Source organism: Coregonus lavaretus (assembly GCF_964263955.1).
Source record: "Coregonus lavaretus genome assembly, chromosome: 14".
In the NCBI taxonomy this organism is placed as follows: Eukaryota; Metazoa; Chordata; class Actinopteri; order Salmoniformes; family Salmonidae; genus Coregonus; species Coregonus lavaretus.
Window position 1 is genome coordinate 31,161,535 of NC_140001.1, and position 20,701 is coordinate 31,182,235.

Sequence of the window (20,701 nt, forward strand, 5' to 3'; positions counted from 1 at the left end):
CTCCACGAGGTGAGATCTTGCATGGAGCCCCAGGCCGAGGGAGATTGACAGTTATTTTGTGTTTCTTCCATTTGCGAATAATCGCACCAACTGTTGTCACCTTCTCACCAAGCTGCTTGGCGATGGTCTTGTAGCCCATTCCAGCCTTGTGTAGGTCTACAATTTTGTCCCTGACATCCTTGGAGAGCTCTTTGGTTTTGGCCATGGTGGAGAGTTTGGAATCTGATTGATTGCTTCTGTGGACAGGTGTCTTTTTATACAGGTAACAAGCTGAGATTAGGAGCACTCCCTTTAAGAGTGTGCTCCTAATCTCAGCTCGTTACCTGTGTAAAAGACACCTGGGAGCCAGAAATCTTTCTGATTGAGAGGGGGTCAAATACTTATTTCCCTCATTAAAATGCAAATCAATGTATAACATTTTTGACATGCGTTTTTCTGGATCTTTTTGTTATTCTGTCTCACTGTTCAAATAAACCTACTATTAAAATTATAGACTGATCATTTCTTTGTCAGTGAGCAAACGTACAAAATCAGCAAGGGATCAAATACTTTTTTCCCTCACTGTAACTACCGCTGTGCACAACTTTTCTATTCATATACTGTCCATAATGTCTATACACACCACCATATACACATATATTCTGGACTCTGACTTTTCTCGTTCGGATATTTCTTAATTCCTTTCTTTTTATTTTGTTGTGTATTGTTAGGTATTACTGCACTGTTGGAGCTAGAAACATAAGCATTTTGCTGCACCTGCGATAACATGTGTATGCGACCAATAAATTTTTATTATATAACACCACAGGTATGCTTTGTTGTAAGTCATGTGTATTGTGTATCTTATGTCCTCTGTTCCACAGGGAGATTTTGTGACAGAGTACGTGGGAGAGGTGATAGATTCAGAAGAGTGCCAGCAGCGAATCAAACGCGCTCATGAGAACCGTGTGACTGACTTCTACATGCTCACCCTCACCAAGGTAACAACGTACAGGCTGTGTCCCAACAGTTTGGAATGGTCTCCTTTACTTGACCCCTACACCTCATGACCAGTAATACATACAGTGCATTCGGAAAGTATTCGGATTCTCTGGTCTGATGAAACCGAGAATGAACTCTTTGGCATGAATGTCAAACGACCCTAAGCACACAGCCAAGACAACTCTCTGACTTGAACCCGTTCGAACATCCAACCTGACAGAGCTTGAGAGGATCTGCAGAGCAGAATGGGAGAAACTCCCCAAATACAGGTGTGCCAAGCTTGTACCGTCATACCCAAGAAGACTTGAGGCTGTAATCGCTGCCAAAGGTGCTTCAACAAAGTACTGAATAGAGGGTCTGAACACTTATGTAAATGTTTTATTTCATTTTATTTTTTATATATTTTTTTGCTAGAATTTATAAAAACCTGTTTTTGCTTTGTCATTATGGGCTATTGTGTGTAGATTGAGGGGGGAAAACAATTTAATCCATTTTAGAATAAGGCTGTAACGTAACAATGTGGAAAAAGTCAAGGGGCCTGAATACTTTCCGAATGCATTGTAGTATGTGTATGAATCTGTTAAGCTATGTGTCTCTCTCTTTTCAGTAGTGTGCGTCGCTTGGCTGTGTGTGTGGGGGTCTAACTGTGTGCATACGTGCGTGTGTGTGTGTATGTCTAAGTGCCTGTGTGTGTTCCTCAGGACCGGGTGATTGACGCGGGTCCCAAAGGGAACACCTCTCGCTTCATTAACCACAGCTGCAGCCCCAACTGTGAGACGCAGAAATGGACTGTCAACGGAGATGTACGGATAGGGCTCTTCACCCTGTGTGACATAGATGCTGGTGAGGAGAGCGACACGCACGCGTTCTGTATTTTTGGTGATTGATTTCTCTGATCGATCTCATCTCTCCTGCAGACACGGAGCTGACATTTAACTATAATCGTGTGTGTTCTGCAGGCACTGAGTTGACGTTTAACTATAACCTGGACTTGGTGGGGAATAGAAGGTCATCGTGCCACTGTGGAGCTGAGAACTGCTCTGGCTTCCTAGGGGTGCGGCCTACGGTACGGGACACGCCCACATTCTCTCTCCTTATTATGACTGCATCATGTAGGAATCAAGTAACATGTTACTGGTGTCTCACCTTAGCAGAACGCTTCTGTCCATGGTTTGTCTGCAATGTTGTATAGTCTTATAGAAGCGGGCCTAACAGGGTTTACATCTCTTCTCTCTCTGTTTTTAACAAGGTACATTTTCAGAATGTCTCTTCTCAGAAGGTCATATAAACCATATTGCTAATAATAAATGATGACAATGGATTAAGAGCTATTGCTCCTACAGCTACAGTATCCTATTTGACTGTTTAGGCTTAGATATCTGTTAAGAGGGGGGGTTTACAGGGAGGGTGGTTTACAGGGAGGGTTTTCTGGGTGGGAATGACCGGTGAGTTTCCCTGTGGGTCCTGCTTTTTGTTACACATCTATGGGCTTATCAACAGTAAAGATAACAATTATATCATTAATATAACATTCCTTTCTGAAAAACAATGGCAACACTAGCTATTCTCTCTTGGAATATGAAAGGCTTAAATTGCCCTATCAAACGTTCAAGCTGTCTTAATATCCCAGCAAGAAAGCATATTGATATAGAAATGCTCCAATAAACACAGCTGCTCCATAAGGACACACACAGAATGCACAACCATTTGTACAAACTGGCTGCTTTTTCATCAGACTCAAACAAAAGGTGTAATCATAATGATACATAAGAAATTCAACCACCATCTTGGGTAAGGGCGAAGACCAAAAAGGCAGAAACACTTTCCTTAAATGTATCCATAATGGAAAGAAAATTGCCTTTATTAATGTGTATGCTACAAATTCATATGATTCTACGTTTTTTGATTCTCTGAACAGCATAGTGTTAGAATTATCTGAATTCCATCTGGTTATTGGGACAGACATGAATGCCATTTTGGACATGCAGGACAAATCTATTAAGACTAACTACAATCCACACGCAACCAAGGCTCTCCAACATACAGTATACTCTGATTACAACCTCATGTTTGCAAGCACATAATCCAAAAGCGAACGAGTACACTTTCTACTCAAACAGGGAGAAATCGATTTTATATTATCTACACCTCTATTTTGTACAATTATGAACATAGAAATTCGACATATGAGCTTGACCGATCACCCCACCTACTACTGCCAATTACAAAATGTCAGAATCTCCTAAAAGAGCAACAAGATGGCGTTTCATTACTACAAAATCCTACATTCTGTGATCAATTTGAAATTGAACTAAGTTCATTCTTAATGATTTAATACAAATTCAGTCGATGAACCCCGGATTCTATGTGATGCCACCAAAGGTTTTATTCAAAATAATACAACTGCATTTCCATCTATGTATTGGTAAGACAGAGAGCAGAATTTGCCATCCATAGAGTTAGACTCAACCATTACTTCCATGGTCATTGTCCCAGTCGTTTACTGGCCAACAAGCTACGCAGTAAGCTTAGCTGATACAGCAACTATTGAATCTGAAATAGGGGAATTCATATCAGAACCCAAATTAATAAAAGATTCTCTCACTTCTATAAAGAACTGTACACCCCAGATTGTTAATCCTCAACATAGGAAGCCACCTCCCTGGGAGCCCAAATCTTTCTCAATGAACTGAAATGAGCATTGGATAGCATGAATAAAGGCAAATCACCTGGATGGGATGGTATTCCCCCCCAAGGTGTATTTAAAAATGTGGAATCAATTAGGTCCACTATTGCTCAATGATTAACACAGCTGTACACAAAGGTTCATTTGGGGGAGATGTGAATACAGAACTCATTTCTAATTATCTTTGATAAACAGATATTAAACAGTTTTCAAATTTGTTGTCGTCCCGTCTCGAAGACTTACTTACACAAATTGCTTACCCAAATTGGTCCACAAAAAAAATGTTTATCCTCCGTTGACTATTACATATCTTATAGCTCAGACACACTGGTAGGATTGTCAAACGTTTGCCTGCCAACTGTACTTAGCATTTCTGAACAGAGTGTCGACAGTCAATCTCTTTTGTGTTCACACAGCAAAGACCTTGGAAGTTGTCAGCCACTCAGCCTTGTTAAAATAATAAAAACCAGAAGGTGGCAGTAGCGTTGTTTGGCCTTAGTGTTGTGTGCATTGCGTCTGTGCACTTAGCTAGGTACAATCCCATAGCCTACATTGTCCTTACAAATGTATTAATTTTTTTAACTGCAGTAAAAGTGCAGTAACGGCAGTCGACTGTGGTATTTTGGACTCTAGTTGCATACTAGCTGCAGTTATACTGCACTCTGACTACAATCTTTTTTTCCGTAAGGGTGCATATTAAGTATGACTGGCTCATCCATGGATGTACGAAGAAAATGCCCTCTTCTTTTTTTTTTTTGGCTCCCCCACGTGAGGGTTCGTGCTCTCCGATTGGCTCAAATTCAAGTTGTTGGTCACTGACGAGCATTGCGATTCTACAAGTAGAATCTGTAGGTTCATCGCAGTGTTGTAGACCGGTCTCGAGTCCCGTCTCGAGACCACATATTGAGTGTCTCAGTGTCGGATACATTTGTACTCGGACTTGACTCTGTCTCGGACAGTGAGGACTCGTAATTCCTTCCCGAGACCAGCGGAGTAAAAAAAAAGTCCATTCAGTCAGCGCATAAAAACTCTAAGCCAGACCAAATATTCTTGAATCATTATTACAGTATCTTAACAGTCTTCATATCTATTATAGACATGTTTGCGCTGTGGCGAACCTATAGGCCTTCAGTGTGTGACCGGTTCGTGATTCTGCAAGGACAGTAACCGTAATACTGTGGCGGTGACGAAATTTCGTCAGCCGGTGATTGTCAAACAAATAACTGTCGGTCTCATGGTAATTTACCATTAATTAACATAAACACATTTAGCATCTCCTGGCTTCCACACATAGCCTACAAGCCACTGATGCAGACCTTTGGAAGATCTACATTTAAAAAAGTCTAATAAAACCATGTAATATAGCCTACACCTTCACAATATATCCATTATTTATTTTAGACAGGTCTAAAGAAGCATGAAGAAAATGTAGTCTATTTCAGAAGAACAGAATAGCCTACTCTGAGTTGTCCTTATGTTAGGTCCTGATCTGGCTATGCCAAATGCCTGTGGGCTACACTAGCTCATTTGGCAGACAAGATTTGCTTAGAATTCCATGGCATTATTTTCTATTATTTTATAGTATGAAGAATCCCTGAGTGCTGCGCGCTCCGAAGCGCCTCTCACTCACATGGCTCTCCATCATGTGATCGGGTCTTTCTCACAGGCTACAGGTGAAGACAGACACATCGGGGACGCAACTGCAGTATGAAAAAATAATTTAAAAAATGTGTGCACTCACTAACTAAGTCGCTCTGGATAAGAGCGTCTGCTAAATGACTAAAATGTAAAACATTTCCTTATCCAATTCCGAGATGCATATTGAAGATATTGGAAGAACAGTCCACATTTACTTTTCGTCAGCCAACAAGATGAGTAGGCCTAACGAACAGCAAAAGCACTAGCCTATGTCAATCTACTATCCCCCATAGTACAAATGTTGACCTATTCTCTGCGATAAATAAATATTCCGAACATAGTCTGGGACAGTTGTGGGATGCGATAGATCCCAAATTAATACAACTACTAGCATCAAAAACATTTTTTACGCAATGTGGCCGAAGCAATGAGCACAAGGCAGTAGGCTATAAGTGCTAATGGGAAAACGCCATTATCAAAAGTGAACGCAAATGTGATTATGCATGTAATGCTTTATATGGTGAAAATGATCTACCCCAAACTTGAAACTCACGCGCTGCTTATGTATGCCAGTTAGGCTCTACACCCCTTGTAAAGCGGATTAATGTGCTTAATTTTAATAAGTTATTTGGCCACTTTAGTTGTGATACAAACCTTATCAAAACGTATAGGCCTATGGGCTAGGCTACATGAGGTGTGCGACTATCATTTGTAAAAGTCAACAACAAAAAAAGGCATTGTTTCTTATGCGGGCATCATTCACAAGTGATAATATATCATTCACAAGTGATTGGCTAATATTGTCACCTCAGACTATTCTTGATTTAATCTAGTCTTTACATATACTAAATGATGTGTGATTTTTTTAAATTTTTTAAATTTAGAATGGACCATTATCATGCACCTGTCTCGAAACAGGGGCAGGGAAAGAAATACATGGCATCTATGCACTTAAATAGCGAATGAAGGACGCTTTTCCCGTGGTTCATTTTCATGCCAGCCAGGTAGGCTATACTCCTGTTGTAAAGATAAGCAATGTGCTTAATATTAGGAAAGTTGAGAAATAAATATAGTAGGCCTAGCCTATAGAAAGCTGATGGGATCCTCCTCTTTTTAATAGAGGCCATCACTCTGTTTTCTCATGCAATTGCATAGCCTATAGAAATGTTGCGCACCATGAGCCATGGGCTGTCATGAGTGTTTGATTAGATTTTCAATTACATTGATGTCAGTGTGATTAGAGGGACAATAGAGTGCTGAGTACCAGGCAGTTAGCAGGTTTAGTAGGCTATTAATGACCACCAGCAGCATCAGAGCACCACTCATCTTTGCAGAATTGTTGTAATTCAGCCACATTGGAGGGTTTTCGAGCATGAACTGCCTTTTTAAGGTCATGCCACAGCATCTCAATATGATTCAGGTCAGGACTTTGACTAGGCCACTCCAAGGTCTTCATTTTGTTTTTCTTCAGCCATTCAGAGGTGGACTTGCTGGTGTGTTTTGGATCATTGTCCTGCTGCAGAACCCAAGTTCGCTTCAGCTTGAGGTCATGAACAGATGGCCAGACATTCTCCTTCAGGATTCTTTGATAGACAGCAGAATTCATGGTTCCATTTATCACAGCAAGTCTTCCAGGTCCTGAAGCAGCAAAACAGGCCTAGACCATCAAACACTACCACCACCATATTTTACTGTTGGTATGATGTTCTTTTTCTGAAATGCGGTGTTACTTTTATGCCAGATGTAATGGGACACACACCTTCCAAAAAGTTCAACCTTTGTCTCGTCAGTCCACAGAGTATTTTCCCAAAGGTCTTGGGGATCATCAAGATGTTTTCTGGCAAAAATGAGACAAGTGACAAATGAGACAAATGAGACTCAGCAGTGGTTTTCGTCTTGGAACTCTGCCATGCAGGCCATTTTTGCCCAGTCTCTTTCTTATGGTGGAGTCATGAACACTGACCTTAACTGAGGCAAGTGAGGCCTGCAGCTCTTTGGATGTTGTTTTGGGGTCTTTTGTGACCTCTTGGATGAGCCGTCGCTGCGCTCTTGGGGTAATTTTGGTCTGCCGGCCACTCCTTGGAACGTTCACCACTGTTCTGTGTGTTCGCCATTTGTGGATAATGGCTCTCACTGTGGTTCGCTGGAGTCCCAAAGCTTTAGAAATGGCTTTATAACCTTTTCCAGACTGATGGATCTGAATTACTTTCTTTCTCATTTGTTCCTGAATTTCTTTGGATCTCTGCATGATGTCTAGCTTTTGAGGATCTTTTGGTCTACTTCACTTTGTCAGGCAGGTCCTATTTAAGTGATTCCTTGATTGAGAACAGGTGTGGCAGTAATCAAGCCTGGGTGTGGCTAGAGGAATTGAACTCAGGTGTGATAAACCACAGTTGAGTTGTGTTATAACATGGGGGGCAAACACTTTTTCACACAGGGCCATGTAGGTTTGGATTTTGTTTTCCCTTAATAATAACAACCTTCATTTCAAAACTGCATTTTGTGTTTACTTGTGTTATCTTTGACTAATATTTAAATTTGTTTGATGATCTGAAACATTTAAGTGTGACAAACATGCAAACAAATAACAAATCAGGAAGAGGGCAAACATTTTTTCACACCACTGTATATACACCTGTTCTGAAAGGCCCCAGAGTCTGCAACACCACTAAGCAAGGGGCACCTCCAAGCAAGCAGCACCATGAAGACCAAGGAGCTCTCCAAACAGTTCAGGGACAAAGTTGTGGAGAAGTAGCGATCAGGCTTGGGTTATAAAAAAATATCTGAAACTTTGAACATCCCACAGAGCACCATTTAAAATCCATAATAAAAAAATTGAAAGAATATGGCACCACATCAAACCTGCCAAGAGAGGGCTGCCCACCAAAACTCACGGACCAGGCAAAGAGGGCATTAATCAGAGAGGCAACAAAGAGACCAAAGATAACCCTGAAGGAGCTGCAAAGCTCCACAGCGAAGATTGGAGTATCTGTCCATAGGACCACTTTAAGCCGTACACTCCACAGAGCTGGGCTTTACGGAAGAGTGGCCAGAAAAAAATAAGCAAACACGTTTGGTGTTCGCCAAAACGCATGTGGGAGACTCCCCAAACATATGGAAGAAGGTACTCTAGTCAGATGAGACTGAAATTGAGTTTTTTGGCCATCAAGGAAAACGCTATGTCTGGCGCAAACCCAACACCTCTCATCACCCCGAGAACACCATCCCCACAGTTAAGCATGGTGGTGGCAGCATCATGCTGTGGGGTTGTTCTTCATCGGCAGGGACTGGGAAACTGGTCAGAATTGAAAGAATGATGGATGGCGCTAAATACAGGGAAATTATTGAGGGAAACCTGTTTGTCTTCCAGAGATTTGAGACTGGGACGGAGTTTGACCTTCCAGCAGGACAATGACCCTAAGCATACTGCTAAAGCAACACTCAAGTGGTTTAAGGGGAAACATTTAAATATCTTGGAATGGCCTAGTCAAAGCCCAGGCCTCAATCCAATTGAGAATCTGTGGTATAACTTAAAGATTGCTGTACACCAGCAGAACCCATCCAACTTGAAGGAGCAGGAGCAGTTTTGCCTTGAAGAATGGGCAAAAATCCCAGTGGTTAGATGTGCCAAGCTTATAGAGACATACCCCAAGAGACTTGCAGCTGTAATTGCTGCAAAAGGTGGCTCTACAAAGTATTGACTTTGGGGGGGAGTGAATAGTTATGCACGCTCAAGTTTTAAGTTTTTTTGTCTTATTTCTTGTTTGTTTCACAATAAAATATATTTCGCATCTTCAAAGTGGTAGGCATGTTGTGTAAATGAAATGATACAAACCCCCCAAAAATCCATTTTAATTCCAGGTTGTAAGGCAACAAAATAGGAAAAATGCCAAGGGGGGTGAATACTTTCGCAAGCCACTGTATAGTGGAGGCTATATGCAGGAATAAACCGTATACCCACTTTTTTCAGTGGGCATTGCGTATACTCACTTCTGATGCGTATCAAAGTAGTGTAGTGGAGGTATCGACTTATCAGTTATGTAGTACAACAGAGAAATCATGCACAGAGTAGCCTATACAATCGCAAAGCACGTGAAATAGATTCACATGCGTGCTGCACACACAGCCTATTTTCAGCTGAATAGAATCTGCAGGCAGCAAGAGTGTGAAGCTCTCAACTGGTTTTGGCATGGAGCAGCTCACAGAAGAATTACATCGGTAGCCGGTAGGGTAGGAGACGTTTCAACGTATGATATCTACCAGCAAATGCTAACTAAGGCAACAATGGGTATGCAAACCAGGTGGTATTGAAAAAGTTTAGTCCAAAGTGTTGGTTAGTAGGCTATTTGTGGTGCGTAATTGTCATCATGCCCTGTTTGCATCAGGTGTGTAGACATGGATGGGCCTGGGTGGACTGAGGCCGACCCACTGGGGAGCCAGGCCCTGACAGGCCCACCCAATCAGATTGATGTGGTTGAAACATTGTTGTGGACTTAGAACATTATATATTTTTTCTATTAACAAAAGTGTGATTTTTGAGAGTGAAAATCTGAAAAACTCTTAAAAAAACAGGATTCTTCACACAGGGTGCCTTTCCTTCACTGGGCGGGCCGTTTAGGAACATTTGGGCAATATTTTGGTATACATCCACTTCTCCAGGCACCACTGCATAGGGCTGATGGAAAGACAGCAGTCACACACAGCATGATGTTAAAGGATAAGCAGTCCATAAACTCAGACATAATAAGCTAGTGGGTCCCAATCATAAGAATACAAAAACACAACCATTAAGCCTTTCCCAAACGAAATGTACAACTTACTTCCCGTTGCAAAAAATATTTCACGTTTAGCCCACAGTCACCTGTGACTTAAAGTTGAACTGACAGCGTTTTAAATACTTTGCAGATATGAAACAAACAGAAATATCAAATTCCCAGTTTATGCTACAAAACCAACTTCATAAGAGGTTTTAAAAACATGTTCTATTTGACTCAACATTCTATGACGTACACTAAGGCGTCGTTGGCAGAATAGATGGATGCAGTTCAATGTATAATTAATATAATTCACCAATACATTTCTTGGTAGTCCAAAAAATATTGCTATCAGGTTGTAAATCACAGCTGGCCTGGTACATTGTTTGCTGCCTCTATTTGGGATGCACTGTTTCAGTTTCAATGAGTCAATATTCTGGACAAAAACATACGAATGTAACTAAGGCTGGGAATGTCAATACTATCAAACTAGCAAGGGCAATGATCACAAGTCAGTAATAATGTGGCTAATAGGTTAGCGTATCTATTTATGTAGCAAGCTAAAAATACGGATCCTAACGTTAGCTAGATAGTTAGCTAGGTGCTAGGAGGATGTCATATCATGCCATTGGAGGAGTGGGTGAGTGACTGACTTTTTCCCCTCATATCGTTTTCGGTGGCTATACACAGCTAGAGATGCAGGTGTCATTTGGTTAGTTAGCAAGAACTTGAACGACTGTTATCTAGTTAGCATATCTCTTGCGTTCGCAAATTCACTCTGGCTATCTACTCTGATTTCAGAACACTCTAATCTGAGTGTGCCAGAGCGCAGAACAACTGATAATTTACAAACACGCAACACCCGCTGAATATGACCGGTGTCTGTAAACGTAGGCAAAGAAGGTAATGGTCAAGAAGGCTCTAGATAACATGTAAACAGCCTAACCAGCTCTGCTATGGTGAGTAAAATTGTCAGTGAGATGTTCTCTCATTTGTGTCTGGAAGTTGCTAGCTAGCCAGTTAGCTTGGGTGCTTGGTTGGGACAAGCATGCGTTGGCAGGCAAGCTGCAGAAGGACGAGGAGACTACAATTCCTCATTGTTTATCAGTGCAATTCTGACGGCCAACTAGCTGAAAAAGTTTGAGGGTTTATCAAATTTTCCTTCGTTAGATTTTAGCTCATCTTGCTCTGTCAAGCATTAGTTGTTGATCTTGTTGATGTGCATAACTGAGGGAGAGGGAGCCTACCCTTTTTATGGTTGTTTGATCAATAGGACTGTAAAGTTCCCAAATGTAAGAGGACTCCTGTGGTGTTTACATATTTGCATAAATCCATTCAGGTGTATTTTGTGGCTTTTGGCGAATGTGTTCTAATGATCTAAAGTCGCGCTGTTGCAACTGCCTGTAAACACACAGTCCAGTTCAAAGTGAATGATGGCAGGCCCGTGTGGCAAATGGCTTGTTTTCATGAAGGTCTACTGTATCTCTGATTGGCTATAGCGCACCGGTCTGTGTAGACTCCGTTCCTGGACAAGACAGATGTTTTTATTCTGTTTTATTTACTGCAGTGTCTATTAATTGTCCGAACGCACGACCGCTTTCCCACTATATTGCTATAGAATTTTCACAAATGCCTTAGTATACGTAATTCCCAAACATTCTAAGAATTTATGAAAATGTGAAAATGACAATATCTAAGTGGTCGCTTGTCAAATTTTTTTAAAAAGTGTAATTCTTCCTGGGGTGTATATGAACAGATTTTAATATGATTTCATATTGCTAAAATGCTGTCAGTTCCACTTGAAATGCAGCAATGTTTCACACAAGTTATTTTCAAAGAGATGGCTAACAACATCAAGCACGCTGCAATAAAAAACACAGTTCCACTCACCAGATGATGATCATTTGAAACTTAAGTTATTCTTGAAAAGGGAGAAGCTAACAACTGCTGCAACCGCTGAAAACTAGCCGACAACAAAAGCTAGCTAGCTAGACCATCGGAAACTACTGCTCGCTATTGTGCAGTGACCTGTTGGCCTTCAAGAAGGCAGAAGTTTCCATACGTTTTTGTAAAAACGGTGCCATCCATTAAATCAAAATGTGATTGGTTGATTCCACTGTCACTCCAACATTTTGCCCTAATACAGTTGAATGGCAGATGCCTTTATCTAATTTCTGATGGCCTAGCCAATGGCTGACTTAGCTAGCTAGATTTATCTCTTCAGAGACCAGCAAAGAAAAATCCTGATTGGATCATTTTTTCTCTTCAGTGTTAACCCTTTCCAACAAAACTGAAGAGATTAAATCAGAACATTATAGAAAATAATACTATAATTATCATTAATATAATTATTTTATGAATCCTTAGCCCTTCTCTGAAGGCGTAGAAGGCCCATTGCTCCCCACTGTGTTTGGGTTAGTAATCATTTGTAGAGTGCCTCTATTTTCCCTCAGCATGCATTTCTTTCACTATTTTGAATGTCTGAAGAATCCATATGTTGTTCTGAAATATGAACACAAATACTGGACATTCTTTACTCTTATGGTGGTGATTTGACAAAATTACAATCATGGTCTTGAATTGGACTCGCATTTTTCTGGTCTCAGTCTTGACTCGTCTCGGACCACTTGTCCCCCTCCCAGTCTTGGTCTTGACTCGGTCTCGGGCCCCTTGTCCCCCTCCCAGTCTCTGTCTTGACTCAGTCTCGCCCCTATACTATATGCCAATCCCTCAGCCGTAGTGGTATTGGGCAATATTTGCTCTGCTTTGTTCAGAATCACTAGAAGCAGCAGACAAGGCATTCCAATTTCTCCTTTGATATTTGTATTAACCATGTAACCCCTGGCAATTCATCAATCGATGGAAAGAACACCAATTTCTCTCAAATCTACTGATAATTTCATTATACGCTTACTATATTTTACTATATCTAGAGAATGTATCTCAATCGCTCCCAAACACATTGAATATCATAGATACATTCAGCTTAATCTCAAATTATAAAATTAATCTAACCAAATCAGCCCTACTGCCTCTTAAGACCCCAATGGAGGACTCCATCTCTTCTTATGGAATCCCAATTGTTCCCCATTTTAAATATTTGGGAGTAGATATATTTCCTTCCTTAGAGAAAACCATTGCCAGAAACTTTAACAGAACACACAAATCAATTAAATCAGACCTCCGTAGATAGACTAACATCCCAGTTGTTTTAACTGGCAGAATATCTATTGTCAAAATGAATATATTGCCACGGCTGAATTTCTGTAGTTCAATGCTTCCCATGTCTCCCCCTTCTGGCTATTGGGATAAAATAAATTATGTATATAAACCCTGGATTGCTGATGCTATGTATTGACCATTGAGAGGCGTTGAAGCCACCTGTCAGCTGTATTGGCACTCCCCAGTAGGAGCAGTCCTCCATAGGAATGAATGGAATTCTACAGTATTAAATGTATTTAAGTATTTTTCTGTTGTAGTGGGGACAGTAACATTAGTCATCTAAAAAAAGTACACTTTAAGGAAAATGTTTTTGTTCATTTATTTGTATGTTTAGCTCACATCATATAATATAAAAGTATGCATTAAGCTGTCTGTAATAGAATAAACGTGGCAAAAACAAATGTAGACATTTAATAAATGCATTTATGTAGCTTCCAAAATATTTTTTTACAATGGTGAGGGATGCCAAGATGGAGGCCCTATCAATCATCTATTGTATATATAAATCATTGGATAAAATCCATAGTGCGGTTTCAAAATGTATATGGCAAGGGAAAGATGTAGGGGACTATCCGTACCAAACTTTCAATTGTATTTACAGGCACTAGCATTTCACCCCATCCTTAATTGGTTTATACATTATTATTCCGCCCCCTGGCTGAGTATAAAGATAAATATGGTGTCTGCTATTGCCCTGGGAGAGGTGGTCTTCCCTGATATACAGTGCATTTGGAAAGTATTTAGACCCCTTGACCTTTTCCACATTTTGTTATGTTACAGCCTTATTCTAAAATGGATTAAATAAAAATGTTTCCTCATCAATCTACACACAATACCCCATAAAGACAAAGCAAAAACAGGTTTTTAGAAATGTTTGCAAATGTATTAAAATAAAAAACTGAAATATTACATTTACATAAGTATTCAGACCATTTACTCAGTACTTTGTTGAAGCACCTTTGGCAGCGATTACAGCTTAGTCTTCTTGGGTATGACGCTACAAGCTTGGCACACCTGTATTTGGGGAGTTTCTCCCATTCTTCTCTGCAGATCCTCTCAAGCTCTGTCAGGTTGGATGGGGAGCGACGCTGCACATCTATTTTCAGGTCTCTCCAGAGATGTTCAAGTCCGGGCTCTGGCTGGGCCACTCAAGGACATTCAGAGACTTGTCCCGAAGCCACTCCTGCATTGTCTTGGCTGTGTGCTTAGGGTCGTTGTCCTGTTGGAAGGTGAACCTTCGCCCCAGCTCTGGAGCAGGTTTTCATCAAGGATCTCTCTGTACTTTGTTTCCGTTCACCTTTGCCTTGATCTTGACTTGTCTCCCAGTCCCTGCTGCTGAAAAACATCCCCACAGCATGATGCTGCCACCACCATGCTTCACCGTAGGGATGGTGCCAGGTTTCCTCCAGACGTGACGCTTGAAATTCAGGCCAAGGAGTTGAATCTTGGTTTCATCAGACCAGACAATCTTGTTTCTCATGGTCTGAGAGTCTTTAGGTGCCTTTTGGCAAATTCCAAGCAGGCTGTCATGTACTGAGGAGTGGCTTCCGTCTGGCCACTCTACCATAAAGGCCTGATTGGTGGAGTGCTGCGTGCATATGTATTCACTCCCTTTACTATGAAGCCCTTAAATAAGATTTGGTGCAACCAATTACCTTCAGAAGTCACATAATTCGTTAAATAAAGTCCACCTGTATGCAATCTACGTGTCACATGATGTCAGTATATATACACCTGTTCTGAAAGGTCCCAGAGTCTGCAACACCACTAAGCAAGGGGCACCACCAAGCAAGCGGCACCATGAAGACCAAGGAGCTCTCCAAACAGGTCAGGGACAAAGTTGTGGAGAAGTACCGATCACGGTTGGGTAAAAAAAGAAATGTCTGAAACTTTGAACATCCCACAGAGCACCGTTAAATCCATTATTTAATAAATGGAAAGAATATGGCACCACAACAAACCTGCCAAGAGATTGCCACCTACCAAAACTCACGGACCAGGCAAGGAGGTGTGGTGGCCGAACATGCTGCAATGCTGTGTTGACAAGGAATCCGCTGACACTGTACTTGATTATAACTTGTATTACATCATAGATTACAGCATCAATTTACAGACGTCTGCAGAGTCTGGAGAGCCACGAAACCCAATCTCAAATATGATAGCTCTCCCCGTCCTTTGTTCCAACATGGTATATATCCTATGTAACACAAAATGGCGTGTTTTGAATAGACCAATCCCTGGCCTCCACTGTTTTAGGGGGCCCCTATAGTAACACTTTCCAGATGTTTCAGCACAGTAGAGTTCATTTAACCAACCATATGAAAACCTCAGCCAAAGCTATAAATTGTTCAGATACTACATATTTCCCCCCTTCGAGACTAATTAAGTCTCGAAAACAAAAAGAATAGGATTATGACAAATCTTGTGTAACTTTAGCAATAAAACCAAGTTTATGGAGTGTGAACACAGTTTTATGACGTGTAAACTAATTGTTATGGAGTGTAAGAGCGAAAAACCTGTCTGGCAGCTTTCTTTCCAAATATCCATCAATCAAGACAGTAAAATTCTCTCACGGCCCCTCTGCCCCAGGCGACCACTTAAGTACTCCAGATCAATTTATAAATCTTTATCAATGCATTTTAAGCTATGATGCAATTGAATACACATGAAAGCTTCAGAAAACAAAATGCAATCAAAAACCCCTCCACATTCAGGCTGGTCGACCCATCGGACCCTCCTGTGGATTCTCTCTGTCCCTGCCTAGACCCAATATCCCTAAGCATCCACGAAAAAAACAAAAACATCTGAGGTCCCCACATGTACCCAACCACAAAACCATCATTCTTCAAACAATTAATACAGAAAGAATATGACACAAATTATGTATTACACATGCAAATATGTATTCATATCAGTGCAGACACTGGAATGTAGTCCACTACACTGCAGCTCCTCAGCAGTGTCGACTTTCAATGCAACGTCAATGATGGAATCTGAACATTTCCACACCTTCCTTGTTCAACTTCCTCCAGTCCATTCATATTGTCCATGTTTGAGTATTTGAATCCCACTCTACACATCCCCATATTCTTCTGGAAGAAAAGAAAACACCAACCAGTATCTTTTGCAAAGCAATGAAAATTAAAACATCAATACCAAAAAGAATATAAAAATGATATAAAATGAATCACATTCCATTTTCCCCCTTTGATTCATAAGAAAACACTAAATCTCACAACAACATGCAAATAAATGTGAAAATTATCACACAATCAGATATTCAAAATTTCCTAGAGTTACTTCAACCCTAGTTTTCGTAACGTTTTGGTCTGACTTTTTCCCAATTTTAGAAAAATCAATTTCACTGATTTATCCACAAAACTCTGTCCCATTAGCTGAGGATATTAGATCGGGAAATCCCCACCTGCTTATGACTTCTTTACACAAAAACTTGGCAACCCACTTCTTTTCGCTTGGATGCACAGGCCTCCGGCCATCGTGAAAATCTATCTACAACCACCAGCATATCTTTTCCCTTCAATTGGTTTTATCATATCAACAAAGTCGATAACCAACTCACGCATAGGACCTCTCGGTGTAGGAATGTAACCAGGAAGAACAGTCACAGCCCTGCGAACATTATTTTTCAGACAGATTGTGCACCTGCCTATGATATAGTCAACCTTTTTCAAGCAAATATGGTGCCCAAAAACCATACTCCTTTGTGATCTTTCTCCTAAACTCCCCCCTTGCAACATTAGCTAACCCATGTGCTTCCTGAATCATCAGACCTAATAGGTCTAGAGGCGCTACTATCAACCCCTCATCGTTTCTCCAAAGACCAGTAGCATCTTTGACAGCACCTCGGTCTAGCCATAACTGTTTGTCAATCGTAGACGCAGCTTCCTGCATCAAAATCACATCCTTAAGCGTAATTTTGTCTTCCAAGTCCACTCCATGAGTGACCAGAAAAACCTTGCCCAATTTGTCCGCTCCTGTGACGGCTTTTGCAGCTTCATCAGCAGCTTTGTTCCCTTGTGTGACTTTTGACACATCTGTTTTATGAGCTGCACACTTAGCTATCGCTATCTCTTTAGGCTTCATCATAGCATGCAACAATTTCATTATTTGCGCATTATGTTGTATCGGAGAACCATCCGTTTTCTTAAACCCTCGACCTTTCCACACTGTTCCAAACAAATGACATACACTATGTGCATATGCAGAATCAGTATATATCGTCACTCGCTTTCCTTCTGCTAACAAACACTCTTCTGTTAGCCCCACAAGTTCAGCAAGTTGTGCTGATGCAGGCTGTGGTATTACTTCAGCCTTTTCAACAACAAATCCAGTTCCTTGGGCTTTAACTACTGCATAGCCAGCACACAATTTATCTCCCACACGATAACAAGACCCATCAGTCCAATACTCCAGGTCTGCCTCACGTAATGGAAGGGCTTGCAAATCTGATCTAAGCCTCTAGTATTTCTCTGCTTCTTGAACACAATCATGTGGCTCACCATCCTCTGAAGTTGGCAAATTCTCGGCTGGATTCACCGTATCACACCTCACTAGGGTGACATCTTCCTGCTCTAAGAGCCTATGATAGTCTGAGCCTAGGCATAGTCAATGTATATTTTCCATAGTTCAGAAGATTTCTGAGACTATGATGGGTAAGAATTGTTACTGGGTAACCCATCGTAACAGATGATGCTTTGTCATACATTGATTATACTCCCACCATTGCTCTGTAGCACAGTGGTAGCCCTAGTTCTACTTCTGAATAGGTAGTAGGAAATAGGTTGAGGATTCGTCCCTGTACCTGTCGGCTGACAAAGAACTGCACTTGCATATTTACCTCCAGTAGAAGTAGACACATATAGCAAGACATTCTTAGAGTAGTCTGGTAGTGTGAGTGCTGGTGCCTCTTGTAACCTCTGTTAGATCGTTTCAAATGCTACAAGGCCTTCCTGTGTCCAGGAAAGATTGCTATGGAGTTGACCACTCCCAGTATCTTTAACCATAGCTCTCAAAGGTCCCTACTTCATTCACTGCTATCAAATCATGAACCATACGATAAGTCTCATCAGGTTTCTTCAAAGGCAACAAAGGTGTGTTACTCTGAGGATTTCTTATTGTCCTCAAAACACCTGCTTTCGAAAGTCCTTCAATTTGTGGTTCGATCCCTTGGATTGCTTCATCTTTCAATGGATACTGATTCTTCCAAGGAGGTCTGGCTCCTGGTCGAAGTTCAACTTTCACCGGTTGGGCTGATTTCACAAGTCCAATATCGGCACTGTGTTGAGACCACAAACCTTCTGGAACTTGTTGCAACATCTCCTCTTTCATAGAGTCTGAATCCATCTTCACACTGCAAAAAGATTCATGTGTCATCCATACAGCTTGTGGCTGTCCTTTTGAGAAATCGCTGATTTTCACTCCTCCAAATCGCCAAATTCTCTTTCATCGGTACGAAAACAGCTTTCTCTGCTTCTGTCATCATTTCTCCTATATGCTTCTGCTCATAGTCTTCAGAAACCAACAAGGTCACGTGGCACACTCTTCTCAATCTCAAATTCTTTATCCAGATAATCGTCTGTGTTTATCTTCATAGCTGCTCCTTGTGGTCCTAAAATTATGCAACATGAGTTGAGTTGAACTTTCTTTGGTTGATGACTCAACCATTCCTCTGAGTTCGATTGGCCAGCATTCTTGAAATACTTGAGTGTACAATGAAATTGATTTTCAGGAAGCCTCGCATCTGGCATTTTTGCCACAATTAATTTCTCCCATATCTTAGCCTGCTTCAAAAAATCTGCACTGAGATTTCCAATCCAAAATACTGAAGAAGAGTCAATCTCTGTCGTCATCAACAATTGGTAAACCTTTTCTTTTGGCACTTCTACCAGACAGCCGTCTGGCGTACATTTTATTGTACAATTCAATCTACACAATGCATCTCTTCCCAACAATGCAATAGGTGTATGTTCCGATACCAGTATAGGTATGGTAGTTTTCAGATTTTTATAGCAGAGCTCAATTGGTTCCGTAAGAGGAATCAGCTGTTTCACTCCCTCAAATCCAATTGTCCAAATCAGTTGATTGGACATAGTGTGATGTGTAGCATCTTCAAGCCGAACACAGGTAAAAGCAGCTCCGCTATCCGCCATCACTTCCAATGGTTGGTTGTTTACTTTCACCTCAATTGTTGGATCTTTTTCCAGTCCTGATGCTACCAGCTGACACCCCCCTTTCGGATCTTCTGGGCACCTCTAGAATCCTTGCTCCAGGCCCCTATAAGGGTTCACCGGTCCTCCAAATGATCTTGACTGGCCCCTGTATCTTCCTCTGAAATTCCCTCTGGTGTTTCCTCCTGGCCCATTACACTCACGGGCAAAGTGACCAACCTGTCCACAATTATAACACACTTCAGAAGATTGCTGGAAGTAGGGATTAAATCTTCCTCCTCTTCCTAAGCCTTCTCGTCCTCTTCCTCTCCAATTCTGTGTCTGTCCAGAAACTGGCTGTGGATATGAAACAACTGGTACCGCTAGTGGTGGCTAGGACAATTGCAGTTGGAACTGGTTCGGTTGAAGCTGTAGCAGTGATTGTTGATTTGGTGAACACTGATTCTGCATAACCAAAGCCTATTTATTCTCCTTCTTCTTATTCTCCACCAGTTGTATTTGATTGAGTTTTCTGAGAGTTTCTTGGTCCTGTTCTTTCTGGTTGTGTTCCTTTTTCCTGTATAGATCCACTTGATGGGCTATATGATCTGACATAAGGAAGTGGATGGCTGAAAACTTTTTACTTTTAAACTCGGACAAAACAGAGATGCTTGTTCTAGGTCCCAAGAAACAAAGAGATCTTCTGTTAAATCTGACAATTAATCTTGATGGTTGTAAAGTCGTCTCAAATAAAACTGTGAAGGACCTAGGCGTTACTCTTGACCCTGATCTCTCTTTTGACGAACATATCAAGACTGTTTCAAGGACAGCTTTTTTCCATCTACGTAACATTGCAAAAATCAGAAATTTTCTGTCCAAAAATGATGCAGAAAAATTAATCCATGCATTTGTTACTTCTAGGTTAGACTACTGCAATGCTCTATTTTCCGGCTACCCGGATAAAGCACTAAATAAACTTCAGTTAGTGCTAAATACGGCTGCTAGAATCCTGACTAGAACCAAGAAATTTGATCATATTACTCCAGTGCTAGCTTCCCTACACTGGCTTCCTGTTAAGGCAAGGGCTGATTTCAAGGTTTTACTGTTAACCTATAAAGCGTTACATGGGCTTGCTCCTACCTATCTTTCCGAGTTGGTCCTGCCGTACATACCAATACGTACGCTACGGTCACAAGACGCAGGCCTCCTAATTGTCCCTAGAATTTCTAAGCAAACAGCGGGAGGCAGGGCCT

General features: G+C 41.1%; 1 protein-coding gene across 1 annotated transcript in view; it reads left to right on the plus strand.

Moving 5' to 3' along the window:
- The window catches only part of LOC311141555 (histone-lysine N-methyltransferase NSD3-like), a 52,856-nt gene that overhangs the window by 20,342 nt on the left and 11,813 nt on the right, over positions 1-20,701 (plus strand). Inside the window, exons 20-22 of the mRNA XM_084176917.1 lie at positions 864-980; positions 1,683-1,824; positions 1,941-2,047. Coding sequence (XP_084033043.1) covers positions 864-980; positions 1,683-1,824; positions 1,941-2,047 — 366 coding nt within the window. The remainder of the gene's footprint in view (positions 1-863; positions 981-1,682; positions 1,825-1,940; positions 2,048-20,701) is intronic.